This window comes from Cydia splendana, chromosome 15 (genome assembly GCF_910591565.1).
Source record: "Cydia splendana chromosome 15, ilCydSple1.2, whole genome shotgun sequence".
Taxonomy (NCBI): domain Eukaryota; kingdom Metazoa; phylum Arthropoda; class Insecta; order Lepidoptera; family Tortricidae; genus Cydia; species Cydia splendana.
The window spans coordinates 89,035-103,568 of NC_085974.1; the positions used below are offsets into that span (position 1 = coordinate 89,035).

Here is a 14,534-nt window from a genome sequence, read left to right on the forward strand (position 1 = left end):
AAAATGATATAATACCGCAACTGGAAGGATACGTCTCTTTTGCCTCAACTAAGTACATCAATCAGGCAAGTGGGGTGGTTGTTTATGTCAGGACTCGGTGGACTCCCTCGGTAGTCGAATCAGTTTTAGATGAGGCTGATTGCGTGGTAGTGCGAATTCCAAAATTATTTACTCTAGTCGGAATCTATCGGTCCCCATCCTTTAGAAATACAGACAACTTTTTAAAATCACTCAATAGTTTACTACTGAACCTAGCTACAGATCCCTGTGTAGTGCTGACAGGTGATATAAATATTGACATCTTACAGGATAACGTCGCTACCGCGGACTATCTGTGTCTCATGGCAGAGTTAGGGTATTTAGCAGCTGTTAACAAGCCAACCCGTGGTGGAGCATGCCTTGATCATTTTTTCATCTTTTCAAGGACCAGTATTATTCCGGAGTCCATAGTATGCTCATCATCAATAACTGACCACGACTTGATCTTACTGGGTATTTCCTCTACTCGCTCATCTAATCGCTCGGTTGGTAATAGTGGTAAGTCCCGTATTCGTGCTGATTCTGACGCGATTGCCTCCGAATTGGAGCACCAAGACTGGTCTCCGGTTCTGAATGAAAATAATGCATCCAAATCGGCAAATATCTTTATGTCTATTCTAAGTTCCGCGATCGGGAAGCACAGTCACCGAGTTAAGTTAAAACGGTCAATACATCCATTTAAGCCGTGGATGACCCGTGGACTTTTAAAATGTTCTTCACATAGAGATAAACTTCATGCTGATTATAGAGCAAACCCCAATGATCCCATTAAAAGGCTTATTTATACTAGATATAGAAACTTTTATACTGATCTTCTCCGTAAGCTTAAAAATGAATACAACAAGAGCTTACTGGTAGCTAACAAAAACAATTCTAGAAAACTCTGGAACTCCATCAAGGATATGACACATTCGCACCCTGTGAAAAGTAGTTCTGATATCTTGGGTACCATCGAGTCTACGGAAAAGGCTTCCCTAAATCACTGTAATAAATATTTCTCTTCTATAGGCGAATCTTTATCAAACAAAATTCTATCCCACCTAGGTATCTCGCATAACGACCTTGCCTCTAAAGCTCGTCAACTTGGTAATTCTCCGACACATTCCTTCTTCTTACATCCAACCACTACCGCGGACGTCGGAAACCTCATTCGAGGCCTAAAAGAAGACAGTGCGACGGGTCTTGACGGAATTTCTAATCGCCTGATAAAAAAAGTTCAAAAGTACATAGTAACTCCTCTCACCCACGTTTTTAACCTAAGCCTCTCATCTGGGGTCTTTCCGGAAGTCTGGAAAACCGCAGCAGTTTGCCCTATATTCAAAAGTGGCGATAGGAGCTCCCCGGTCAACTATAGGCCTATTTCTCTTTTAAGTACCTTTTCAAAGTTGCTTGAAAAAATTGTTAATCAACAGCTGGTCAACTACTTGGACAAAAATGGTATCATTGCTAACAACCAGTTTGGCTTCCGTAGAGGCAAATCTACCGAAGACGCCGTTACCCTTCTGACAAATACTGTTGCTAACTATCTGGACAAGGGTCTAAAAAGCATTGGAGTCTTCCTAGACTTGGCCAAGGCTTTCGACACGGTTTCTATACCCATTTTACTATCGAAGCTTGAGGGTTCTGGTATTCGGGGTCTTGGCCTAGAGTGGTTTCGCAGCTACCTTACCAATAGAAGGCAATGTTTAAAACTGGGTACAGCGACAAGCGACCAATTGGGATTATCTTTCGGAGTTCCTCAGGGGAGCATTCTGGGTCCCACATTGTTTTTAATATACTTAAATGATCTGGCCTCAATAGAAATGCAAAACGCTGATATGATTAATTACGCTGACGACACGGTGATTATTTTTCGCGGGTCGACTTGGGGTGAGGTCTTTGAAATTGCCCAACAGGGCCTGCGTCGAACCGCGAAATGGCTGAGCAGCAACCTCCTGAGCCTAAATTGTGACAAAACGAACTATGTGTGCTTCTTTAAAACTAGCGCATCGAGTCCACCAAGTAATACTAGTTTAGTACTACACACCTGCAGTGATCCTACCGCTGTTGCCCTTCGTTCCGACTGTACCAACTGCCACTTTATTTCACGTGTAGACGCCTTAAAATACTTAGGCGTAATAATTGACGAAAAACTATGTTTCAAGCAACATATTGTCGCGACCGCAAAAAGAGTACGGAAGCTCATATACACGATGAAATTACTGAGAGATGTTGCCGATAGAGAAACCTTAAAACTAGTGTATTTTGCGCTTTGTCAGTCGGTTCTAACATATTGTATCTTGGCGTGGGGGGGCTCAGCATCCTCTTCATTGATTAGTTTAGAGCGCGCTCAGCGGTCAGTCCTTAAAGTTATGCTCAAGAAGTCGCCACTTTTTTCAACGGACAGTCTTTTCAGGGAGGCCGGCGTACTTAGTGTTAGAAAACTCTTTCTGGTAAAAATTGTCACCAGGGCCCACCGTGAGGCCCCGCACTCAGCAGGACCGGCTGAATTTAACAGGCTCCGAATTCGTTGCTTTAGGATACCATTAATGCCCACGAAAACTAGTTTCTGTAGACGTTTCAGTTCCTACCTAAAACCGTTCCTTTACAACAAGTTCTGCAAGATTTTTGACCTCCAAAAAATGACTGAAAGAGAAGTAAACATTGCCGTAACTAAAACATGCTTGGACTGGAACTATCACGAGACTGAACGCTTCTTAAGAAACATTTATCCATAACTGAATCTATCACTCCCTCTCTACCCCACACCTGTATTTACAAACACACACACACACACATACACACACACACACGCTCACTCACACATCCTCACTCACTTTAATTTGTAAATTAATTTAGTTAGTAACTAGTTGTAAGCTTCCTCTTAATCTAGTTAATCTCTTCTTAAATTAGTGAACCTAACTTTAACTCCTTTTATACTAATCCTTAGTTATTTAAATGTCGGTAATATTTTCTGTAAAACTTTCTAATGTCAATTGCTTTCTAGGAGCCCAAGTCACAGGCATAGCCTAGTTTGGGATCCACCTGTGTCCATGTGTATGTAAGATCGTTTTCTTTTGTCAATAAACATATTCTATTCTATTCTATTCTATTCTATATTTTTACGTAATCGTAACTAAAAAAATCCAATGTTTCGTCAGCCGCCATTTCTTATAAATGTTGCCAGTGTAGTGAATATTCTTTCCTCAAAATGGGACATGACGTTTACATTCTAAAATGAATACGCTTTTATTGAAGTTCCTTGTATAATCGTATAAAAATTATATATTTTTAAATATTTCATTATTTTATTTCAAATTATGTAGTAATTTTATGCACATTTTAAATAAAAAATTGTAAAAATGTATCAGTTTTTTTTATTGAAAACTACAGAAATGCAAAAAATCCTTAAAAGGAACATAAAAAGCTTTTGCTACAAAATCAAATCTACACACTTACAAATTATTAATAACCAAGTGTTAAGGATGTGGTTAAAATACCCCACTTTGAGGGAAATATCTATATACTGACCACACGTTTTTGTTTATAGGTATGTGTTGCTGAGCGTAAAACACGAGCCTCGCACGCACACATCGATCGTGTTTCGGCTTCACTTTTGACAGGTTAGCCGTATGGGGACTATCTGTCTATGCGTTATTACTTATTAGTTTAAGCCTACCATATGATAAAATGTAATATCCTGACAAAAGTCCGGATCAACCTCAAAATCCTGACGGACGATCGTTTCTCCAAGCCAGTTGGCAACATATAAGTCAATGTTGGCATTGTTGGCAACCACAATTGGCCATCTAATTTAATAGCGAACATTTTGAAAAACGGTGTTTGGTATGGAGATAGTTTTCCTGGGGAAGGACATTAGATAGTTTTTATCCCGGAAATCATGCCTTAAGGGGGTGAAAAGGGAGCTGGAATTTATTATGGAAGTGATAAATGGAAATAGGTACTAATTCTACGCGTATAAAGTCGCAAGCAGAAGCTAGTGTTCTTATAATTTGATTGACACTTAACATCGGCATGTAACAGTCATAAACTCCGCTCGATCGACTTATCAAAGATCTAACAATGGTTCCCGCACTCTCGGTTTCGGCGGTTTCGGCGCTTTCACTGCGATCCGCCGTGAGATAACAATACGGAGCATGTTGAGTTCGGCTTGCGATGCGATCTTACGGGACGGCCGTTACTGTTTCAATTCTGATTCGGTAAAGTTATGGAAAATTGGAAAGCGTGAAAGTGGATCGAATATTCAAAGGCATGTAGGGCTGGCAAGTAACAACTTTACATATTGATTGATTTAAACGAACACGATTTTTACTCATTAAGTATGTATCTATACTAAAATGGGACGTTATCGCTCTTATGTACTTGTTTTTATTACTTTTTGGCGTAACATATGCAGCTTTGAACCATCGTTACAGCTAATTCTGGATATGTCATCATGATACGAATAAACCAATGTGAGTCGTACCTACTACATTACTTAAATTAGGCCTATTAGGTTTGATGTTGGACCACAAACTTACCAACGCTATTGGTTTTGGCAAGACCCCGGTAAGTGGCTGTCTTTCCACTGAGGGGGAGTTGAGAGGAAACGTGAGGGAATCAACCAATAGCATTAGTTCTCTTCTCCGCTGCGCTCAATTACAACCAATAATATTGGTTGATGCCCGCACGGCTCCTCTCATCTGCACTCATGTCAGCCTCAGTGGGAAGGCAGCTGTACTGAGCCGTCGTATGTAGGTACTCAACTCACTGTCTTGGCCGTTGGGCTTGTTGTGGCCGTCCAGGCCGTTGGTGGCGTACGTCGTCGGAGGCGGGAGCAGCGCGGCGCGGGTGCATGATTCCATACTTACTGGCGTGGCCGTTGGTGTTGCTGTGACCGTTGGCGTACGGCGTCTGGGGTGGGAGCTGCCCGTACGCATGACAGCTGTACTCACTGGAGTGGCCGTTAGGTTTGCTGTGGTTCAGCCCGTTGGCGGCGTGCGGCGTCGGCGGCGGGAGCGGCGCGCGCGCATGGCTGTACTCACTGACGTGGCCGTTGGTCTTGGTGTGGCCGTTCAGCCCATTGGCGGGGTACTGCGCGGGCGGCGGGAGCGGTGCAAGGGGCGCGGGCGCGGCGGCGCTGCGTGTGCGCATGAACTTCCTCATGGCGCGCCGCAGGTCAGCCGCGCCGCCGTGTGCGCGCGCCGCTGACGCCGCATCGCCGCGTTAGCAGCTGCAACAGAACATAGTTTTGTTAAGTAGGCATGCGAATGTCACTTAAATATAAGAATATCATTAATACCATACCTATAAATAATAATAAATCATTTTACTTCAAGTAACTTTTACAGACTCATAGATATTGTTAGTATGTACTTACGTATAGCTATGTTAGTTTTTACACTTATCACTATATATACTTACAGAATAAATATAATTAAAATTTGATTCATTAAAATAATGTTTCTAGAAGTACAACATACCAAGTAGCGTTTAAACATAATAAGTACTTCTAGAAACATGCATATTATCACAGTGCCTCATATATGGGCAGTCATACCTATGTACTTCAATTTCAATTAGAGACCCTCGTTCCGGGTCATTCCTGATGCAGAGGCTGTCTATCGCGGTCCAGCGTGGCAACGCGGCGAGCGTGATGGGCACCTTTGCATCTGGAAGGGCGCGGGACTGGTTGTTTGATTGAGTTATCGGTTGTGGCTTTATTTAGCTTAGTTTTAATTTAGTTTAATTTAGATTAGAGACAAGATAAAAGCGTACGTAAATTAATCGCGCGCCACAGTTAATGTAGTAAATAAAGGTAGTAGACCCCGCAGTAATTCCTCAGCCAGAAAAAACTTTACAGTATGATAAAGTATCAATAAATAATAAGTATTGTATAAATATCCAAAGAATAATAATAATAGAATTAAAGTAAATACCTAAAGTCTCAAATCGTTAATATCTTTTTACAGAAAAATGCTCCGTTCAAACTTTCTTCACCGGACATATTCATGTAACGTATTGCAACAATATATGAAATATCCAAAAAAATATCCCAGCAGAAATACCAATATTAATAAAATATAATTTTTTGGTGTGTCTTGGACCGGAAAATTGCTCAGTCTAATTTTTTCACTGGAATGCCAGCTTATTGCCGTTTTATACCTACAAAATGAAAATCCAAAAAAATTCCCATGTAACTATACTATTTTCAGAAATTGCCTTTTTACTCGCTGTGGAAAATTTCTCTATCCATTTTATTTATTGAATTAAGTTCACAGTTTTCTTTCCATTCATCTATAAAAACATCCAAAAAAATAACGAGCGTATTAAAAACGAAACATAACGGGAACAGTGTGTAGGGAGTGGAGTACAAGCGGGGTGCGTGAGCGGTACCGGCCGCCGCCCGCGCGCGCGCCGCGCCTCGCCCTATACTACCCGGCGGTGCACGGTGGCGGCTTGCTGCTTTTCTATACTAAAAAACGTAATTCAAGACCAAAAAAACTTACTACAATGTTGCCACTGCTGCAATAATTTTTTTGTAAAATATACTTGGTCAAGCAAATCTTGTCAGTAGAAAAAGGCGGCAAATTTAAAAAATGTAGCGAAGGATTATCGTCCCGCTAGAAGCACAAGGACGCTAATCTGCACTAAACTGCTAAAGGAAGACGGTACATTATTTCGTAACCGCGGGATCGATTTATCTTCGCTTCCAAAATTTCGGTGTCCTGGATGATATTTCTTTTGGATATTTTGGATTTAAGTGTATACGTGACTACTCAGTATATATTTAAAAAGAAATCAGGCTGAGAAATTTTCCACTCTCAGTTTTTAATAGTTCTAAAATACATAAATTTGGGTATGCATTTTTTTTGGATTTTCTTACCCTCTACGCTAAATTATATTCTAAGATCATATAAGAAGAAAAAATTGACAGAGCAATTTTCCGATGAAAATGAGCACCAAAAAAAGGAATTATCATAAAAAAATATTCTCATGTTTGGCAAAAGTTTTAGATTTTTTTCTAGTATCACATGCTGATAGAAATAACTTATTTGGTAAAATAATTTTGGACGGAGGAATTACTCGGTTCAATATATAAACAGATTTGTATTTTTACGTATAAAAACCTAACTTAGGAGTGTTTTTTTTTTTGGATATTTCATATGTTAGTTTCGGCTCATACTATACAATAACCAAGCAAAATTTCATCGACTGAGGAATTAATGCATGGGTCTCCATACAACATCTTGCTTCGTTTACTCCACTAAGTGGCCGGGCTAGCGGCTTCTGTGGCTCTTTTATCACATGCATCATATTTACGAAGTGTCAAATAAAAACAGCAACTTAATAATAAAACAGTACATAGTTAAGTACGTTTATAAGAACTAAATGGCATAGTTAATTTAAAAAAAAAAAAATTTTTTGTTTTCTTTTTTGTTTTTTTTTGTTCAAAAAGTAATTAAATGTAGCATATAGCGTTGTTGTAACACGGGCATTACATTTAACTCAACCAAACAATTGAAATCTGTGACATATCAATGTCATTTCGTACATCAATCGACCGAGATTGTACAGTCGCCATCAGATATATCGGAGCGGCCAAGGTGTTCACAATATCTGAACACGCGCTCTAACGCCCTGACAATAGAGGCGTGTTCCGATATTTGTGAGCACCTTGGCCGCTCCGATATATCTGATGGCGACTGTACTTAAGTTTAGTAGCAAATGTATGAACTCATTCTAAACATGTCTAATCAATATGTAAGCCGGCCCTAAGGCAAGTGTACACGCTTGTAGAGGCCTTAATGGACTTAATTAGAACATCGGTGTCTTTGAGAAAGTTACTTGATTTAAGCTCAGGAATGCACCCTTGAAATTAACGGAAATAAAAAAAAAACACGGTGTAGAACCTTTTGGAAATTAAACATGAAACGTAGACAGACACCTGGGCGACCACGGCTCTAAATTCCTAAAGGTCCTATAGGTATAGAGTACCTACCTGCTATTTTAAGACGAAACAGGAGCTGAGTTTTAAGTATTTTAGGTAAATATACCCGTCTAGCTAACGGAAGCGGCACCTAAAAGTAGTGCGATAAGGACAAGGCGAAAAATCCTGCGTAAAAATCTCAAAAATCGAGGTTTCGTACTCCTCTGTTTCCTCCTCCAAAACTTAAGAGATAAGAGATAAGAGATAAGAGATCTTTATTTGCATACCATAGTACAGATGTTATATACATGGACCCTAGAAAGGGTGTAGCAAAAATTTATGGTTCACAATTTCACAGTTTTGGTTATTATTACTACTGACTTATACTTAGGTTTCGATATTATAATACTTATACATTTTCTAAATTGCACTTTTAAGTTGTAACAGCCTCTTCTAACGAATACTTGAATCTTATTACCTATAAACAAGGACCAATCGTAACCAAATTTGGAAATCTAAATGATTATGAAATTATCCGTGTCGGACCGTTTTGCTTTTTCGGCTAATTGATATCAGTTTTGAATGCCACGCCTCTCATTGCGGCATAGTCAATTAGGCCATTTTGGCCATTTTTGAAGGGCTCTAGCGCCTTAAAAAACAAAAATATCAAAAAAAGCAAAACGGTCCGACACAGATATTGACAATATTACTCTGTGTTGAAAAAATCATTGCTCTAGCTTCAAAAACCACGGAGGAAAACGAGGAGTACGTTTGTATGGAGAAATGACCACTCCCGTTGGCTCTTAATTCTAACTCTTTGTTATCTGTATGTAGGGTTTGCACGACGGATCCGAAATGTATGGGAAGATCCGCGGATCCGGATCCAGATCCGGATAATTTCATACATTTCGGATCCGGATTGCAAACCCTATCTGTATTGAATGTTGTTATTGCTTTTTATTTTGCACACGTCATTAATCATTATTATGATTTGATAGCTGTTGGTCCGAAACGCGAATACAAATTTTTTATTAATAACAAGAAGTTACAGGTCGTGTTGGGATAGTGGGTACATTCTGTACATTATGTCTTCTAAATTACGATTATAAAATCACAAATAGGTACTTAATTATTCATTATAAAAAAAAGATCACTGTAAAAATAACAAAATTCATTAAATTATCCATAATATTATTAAAATTATTCAATGTTAGTATGTCTCACAACAGTTTAAATTCGAGTATTATGTCATAATAGGTAGGTTAAAGTATTCTGCATAATCGTAGAACACTTCGCTCATGAGCCACATTATACTTAAAGCCCGCGGTGGTAGCTGCGTTTCTGACATTATCGGGTAAGCGATTGTAAACAGACGGTCCAGCGCAGTATACAGATCGCTGGGACTTGGTGAGTCTGGGTGTTTCGACGACCAGTCTGTTTTTATGCTCATTGCTCCGGAGATGGTAGTTGTCGTTTGTTCCCTTGAGTTTGAACTTATTTAGATTTTCGTGTGTAAACACGGCTACCTGATATAGGTAAAGGCAGGGGAGGGGCAATATGTTGAGATCCCGGAAAAGGTCTCGTGCTGGGGCATCTGCTGGTTTACCGGCCATAATGCGGACGGCACGCTTGTGCATACAAACACGCGATTCCAGTCCGATGCGCGGGCCCATAACTCCACTCCATATGTGAGGAGTGAGTGCATAGTTGCGTAGTAGCACTCGCGCACCGCGCACAGCCCGGCGGTGTTCGCTAAGCGCCGTAGCGCATAACATACCCGTCCCAACCTGCCACACAGCTCATCGATATGGGACTCCCACGTTAATGCGCTGTCGAGCTGAAAACCTAGAAGGCGTGTGCAGGAAACTTGCTGTATAGGGGCACCGCCCGCACACACCTTCAGGGTTGGGCTCGGGTGACCATTTAGCTTGAACGTCATGAAGCATGTTTTTTCTTTGTTCATGGCCAGGCCGTTAGACTGGAACCATTTGTGTAGTTGTTCCATGATGTCATTTATCGCTCCCTCCAACTCACGTTCAGAGGATGTGGTGACAACTGCCGTGACGTCGTCGGCGTACATAAATATCTCAGCGCCTTTTATCGCCTTTGGCAAGTCGTTTAAAAGGACGCTGAACAAGGTGTTGGAAAGACACGAGCCCTGGGGAACGCCCATGAGGTTTCGTAGTTCCGCGGAAACAATACTGCCTCCCGCGCCAACGACGACCTGTGCTCTGTCTGTCATAAATGACAGTATTAGCTTATTTGCCTGGCCCCGGATGCCGTAGTACGCGAGTTTGTCGGCGACGAGTGCGTGGTCCGCCGTGTCAAAGGCGCGCGATAGGTCGCAGCAAATGACGCCAACATGGCGCTCTGGCTCGCGGGCGCTCAACACGCCGCGCACCACCTCACGCACCAGGTCTGTGGTGGACCGGCCTTGTCGATAGGCGTATTGGCTCTCGGACAGTGCGTTCCGCGGTGCCCAGAAACTAAGTAAAATGAATCACGGAGAAAAAAATATTTTACAATATTACCAGATTGTATAGTAAGTAGTTATGATTCTAGTGTAGGAAAACAGATATCAGCCATGTTTAATATACTCGTATTTTGGACAATATTAGAATATTCTAGTTAAAATATTCTAGTACACTAAAACTCTGATATCGTTTTGGTAACAATCTAATAGTAACAGAGTAAAATATGCATTTAGCATACAACACTTTACAATAATTGCGATGTTTACAATATTTATTAATACTGTTCACCATCATCTAGTTTAACACACCAATAATAAAAGTGTGTATTACAAAATCTTTGTTTAGGGTCCATCTTATGTAATTCATTTATAGGTACTAGATTTTCTCGTACCTGTTAGCGGATTTTTAATACCTATTACTTACTCGAAATTTCTTGATTACTATGAATATTTTTACACATAACTAGATACGTTCTCTGTTGTCTAACATACTCTTTTTAATGATAACAATAAAGAGTGGTTCCAGCAACAATAAAAATTGTTGGCATTACAATATTATTGCACACTAAACAAAATATTATTTGCCTGTAACGAAAAACTGTTCAGTCCACGATATGAGCTAACTGCGGCCCCCCGCACCCCTGCGCCGCCGCCCGCAACGCCCAGAACATTCTGTCATTTTCACCGAAGTCCGGACAGAGTTCATTTCAAGTGTCGCCAATAATAAATGAATCAGGTTGCATTCCTGTTTAGATCACCGGTTTTAGCAAATAAAAGTGTCTGTGTGTAGTGAACAAAGGCGGACGAAGCGGATAGCGGTTTAATTGAAAATTTATACATATGTTGCTAATAGTGATAAGGTTATATTGGAGTGTTCTGTTTGTGTGTTGTGTTTGTTACCAAAATTATCTCTGTGTTATATTTGCCATACGCTCACTAAAATTGCGGCCGATAATTTATGTTATGTACTACTAAAATTAAAACGAATTAAAAAAAAAGTTTGTTTTTACTTTACTCATAGTAATTACTTAGGATTGAGATTTTTCTGTTTATGTTTCAGGCCACCACACCTATACCACAAACATCATTATTGCGGACTAAGCCAATGTAGGTACTAGGTACTTACTGCCGAGTTAAACAGAATAATGTTAAACACCTTAGGTAAGTCTTCGTCGCAACAAAAGCATGTTAAAGCGAAGACTCACCTAAGATATTTAACCTAACTCTGTTTCACTCGACAGTATATTACAATTTCAGTCCGCAATAATGATTTACTGAAAACAAATATAAAACCCGTTAAACTCTACAATATATATAGTAAACAGAACATACAGTTTATTTCGGGCCACAACAATTATATTTAACACAAACATAAATCTGGTATTCTCCAATACTGCATATAGTAAACAGAAATTGTTGATTATTTCAGTCAGCTAAAATTATACTTAAAACTAATAAAAAATCTGGTGAACACTAATGAAATATCTGATAAACTCTACCCTGTCCTATAATGATGGCTTCAGATAGGTTTTGTATACTACACAAAATTTATTTTCGCCGATACTAGGTATGTGGGTAATAGGAACTAGAAATGATGTTTTAAAGAACTAGAATTTTCTATTAATGTGTAAAAAAAGTCTAGTTGTCACATATAATACAATAAAATCAAGTTAAATTTACAATATTCTGGTAAAGAACACTAGATTTTTTTCTCCGTGATTTAAGTACGCTTTTCGTCCAACACGCTTTTAGGCCAACACGCTTTTCGTCCAACACGCATTACGTCCAACAGACTTACGTCCAACACGCTTTTCGTCGAACATGTTTGGATCTGATTTGTGTCATAGATAATTTTACCCCGAGTGTTCTTAGCCATGTTTCATGAAAATCTGTTCAGCCGTTTGAAGATCATCAGCCCTTTTCGTTGATGAGGGGATCTGACTACCTTCCATATGTCCTATTGATTCGAAATTTGGTACCGTGTTACTTCAATGATATTGAAACAACATGGTAAGGTAACCCATGACTTTAAATATGACATGTTAGAGTAAGGTTTAGATTTCGAAGGTGGGTAATTAAATGGGATAAATTAGACTCCATTTCCACTGCGGCAGAAACAAAATGGACAAATAGCGACTTGGACGAATCGCGATATGGACGAACGGTGTAAATGATACTTGACGAACCACGTAGTTGACGAACTAAGATTTGGACAAATGGCGACTTGGACGAATCGCGATATGGGCGAACGGCGTAAATGATACTTGACGAACCACGTAATGGACAAATCGCTACTTGGACGAATTACAATTTGGACTAACAGCTATCAAATCATTATTATAGTGGCCCGGCCAACGAAAGAAAAGTCTTCTAGAAATCGATTTTCGCTCATGTCGTCTCGGGTATGGGTGAATATGGTATCAATGCATTCAGTATAATGCCCTGAACCCAAATATATGAGATGACAAGCGCGAAAGTGGTGGGGGTAGTTGTGACGTCATAAAGTCGGCAGTACAAACTTTTTTTTTGTTTTCGTTTAAACATACCATGTGGGGTACCTACCAAATAAAAGGGCTTTGTGAGTAGATCACAAATATATAACATACTGTAACATTTTCAATACTTGGTCTAACAAATTATTAGAAAACGTTCAAAAATTTCACAATCCACTGTTGACTTCGAACTGCTATAAATTGAAAATGGCTGAATGGATTCGTCCAAAATACATACCAAGTGACTGTGAATATCCTCTATATAATTTAAAAAAATAATTAACCAGATATATCAAAAAATAAGAAAAGTACATCAAGGCGAAAAAAGCATAATTTTCTGTTACATTAAACTACAACTATTATTAAAACAAACAAAACAACTAGACTGTTGACATATATTTTTGTAGTGGTCTTTTCACTAGCTTTCATTTGGTACCCATATTGCTGTAGTAAGAAAAAAAAAACCGGGCAAGTGCGAGTCGGACTCGCGCACGAAGGGTTCCGTACCATAATGCAAAAAAAAAAAACGAAAAAAAAAGCAAAAAAAAAACGGTCACCCATCCAAGTACTGACCACTCCCGACGTTGCTTAACTTTGGTCAAAAATCACGTTTGTTGTATGGGAGCCCCATTTAATCCTTTATTTTATTCTGTTTTTAGTATTTGTTGTTATAGCGGCAACAGAAATACATCATCTGTGAAAATTTCAACTGTCTAGCTATCACGGTTCGTGAGATACAGCCTGGTGACAGACGGACGGACGGACGGACGGACGGACGGACGGACGGACGGACGGACGGACGGACGGACGGACAGCGAAGTCTTAGTAATAGGGTCCCGTTTTACCCTTTGGGTACGGAACCCTAAAAACAAACCCTCCCCCTCTCCATTTTTCATTTGCGGGCTTCATTTTCAAAATTTATGTAACCTGTGTCACTACCACAATTCTGACGAATTCAACCACACCTCACATGTCAAAAACCGTCTAGCCGTTTAGGCTGTAGGGCGTGCCAAATAAATGGACATATATACATACCCACGCTAGTAATACGCTACCCTCCTTCTGATGTAGTCGCGTAAAAATACGTTTCCAGTAACAAAATAGTATAAAATAGTATTTTTACCCGACTACATCAGAAGGAGGATAATGTCTTTCGAGCGTGGGTATGTAGGTATATACGTCTTTTTATTTGTCACGCCCTACAGCCCAAACGGCTGGACGGTTTTTGACATATGAGGTGTGGTTGAATTCGTCAAAATGGTGGTAGTGATACAGGCTATATACATTTTGAAAAAGACGCCCGTAAATGAAAAATGGAGGGGGGGAGGGTTTGTTTTTTTTTTCTTACTACAGCAATATGGGTACCAAATGAAAGCTAGTGAAAAGACCACTACAAAAATATATGTCAAAAGCCGGGTTTTTTTGTTTGTTTTAATAATAATTGTAGTTGAATGTAACAGAAAATTATACTTTTTTCAACTTGATTTACTTTTCAAATTTTTTAATATATCTGGTTAATTATTTTTAAACATTATATAGAGGATATTCACAGTCACTTGGTATTTACTTTGGACCAATCCATTCAGCCATTTTCAATTTAGAGCACTTGAAAGTCAACAGT

The 14,534-nt window shown here is 39.5% G+C and overlaps 1 protein-coding gene across 1 annotated transcript in view; it reads right to left on the reverse strand.

The window, feature by feature from the left end:
• Positions 1 to 14,534, reverse strand: part of LOC134797452 (calpain-A-like) — a 65,193-nt gene that overhangs the window by 48,579 nt on the left and 2,080 nt on the right. Inside the window, exon 2 of the mRNA XM_063769693.1 lies at positions 5,064 to 5,251. Coding sequence (XP_063625763.1) covers positions 5,064 to 5,184 — 121 coding nt within the window. The 5' untranslated portion in view covers positions 5,185 to 5,251. The remainder of the gene's footprint in view (positions 1 to 5,063; positions 5,252 to 14,534) is intronic.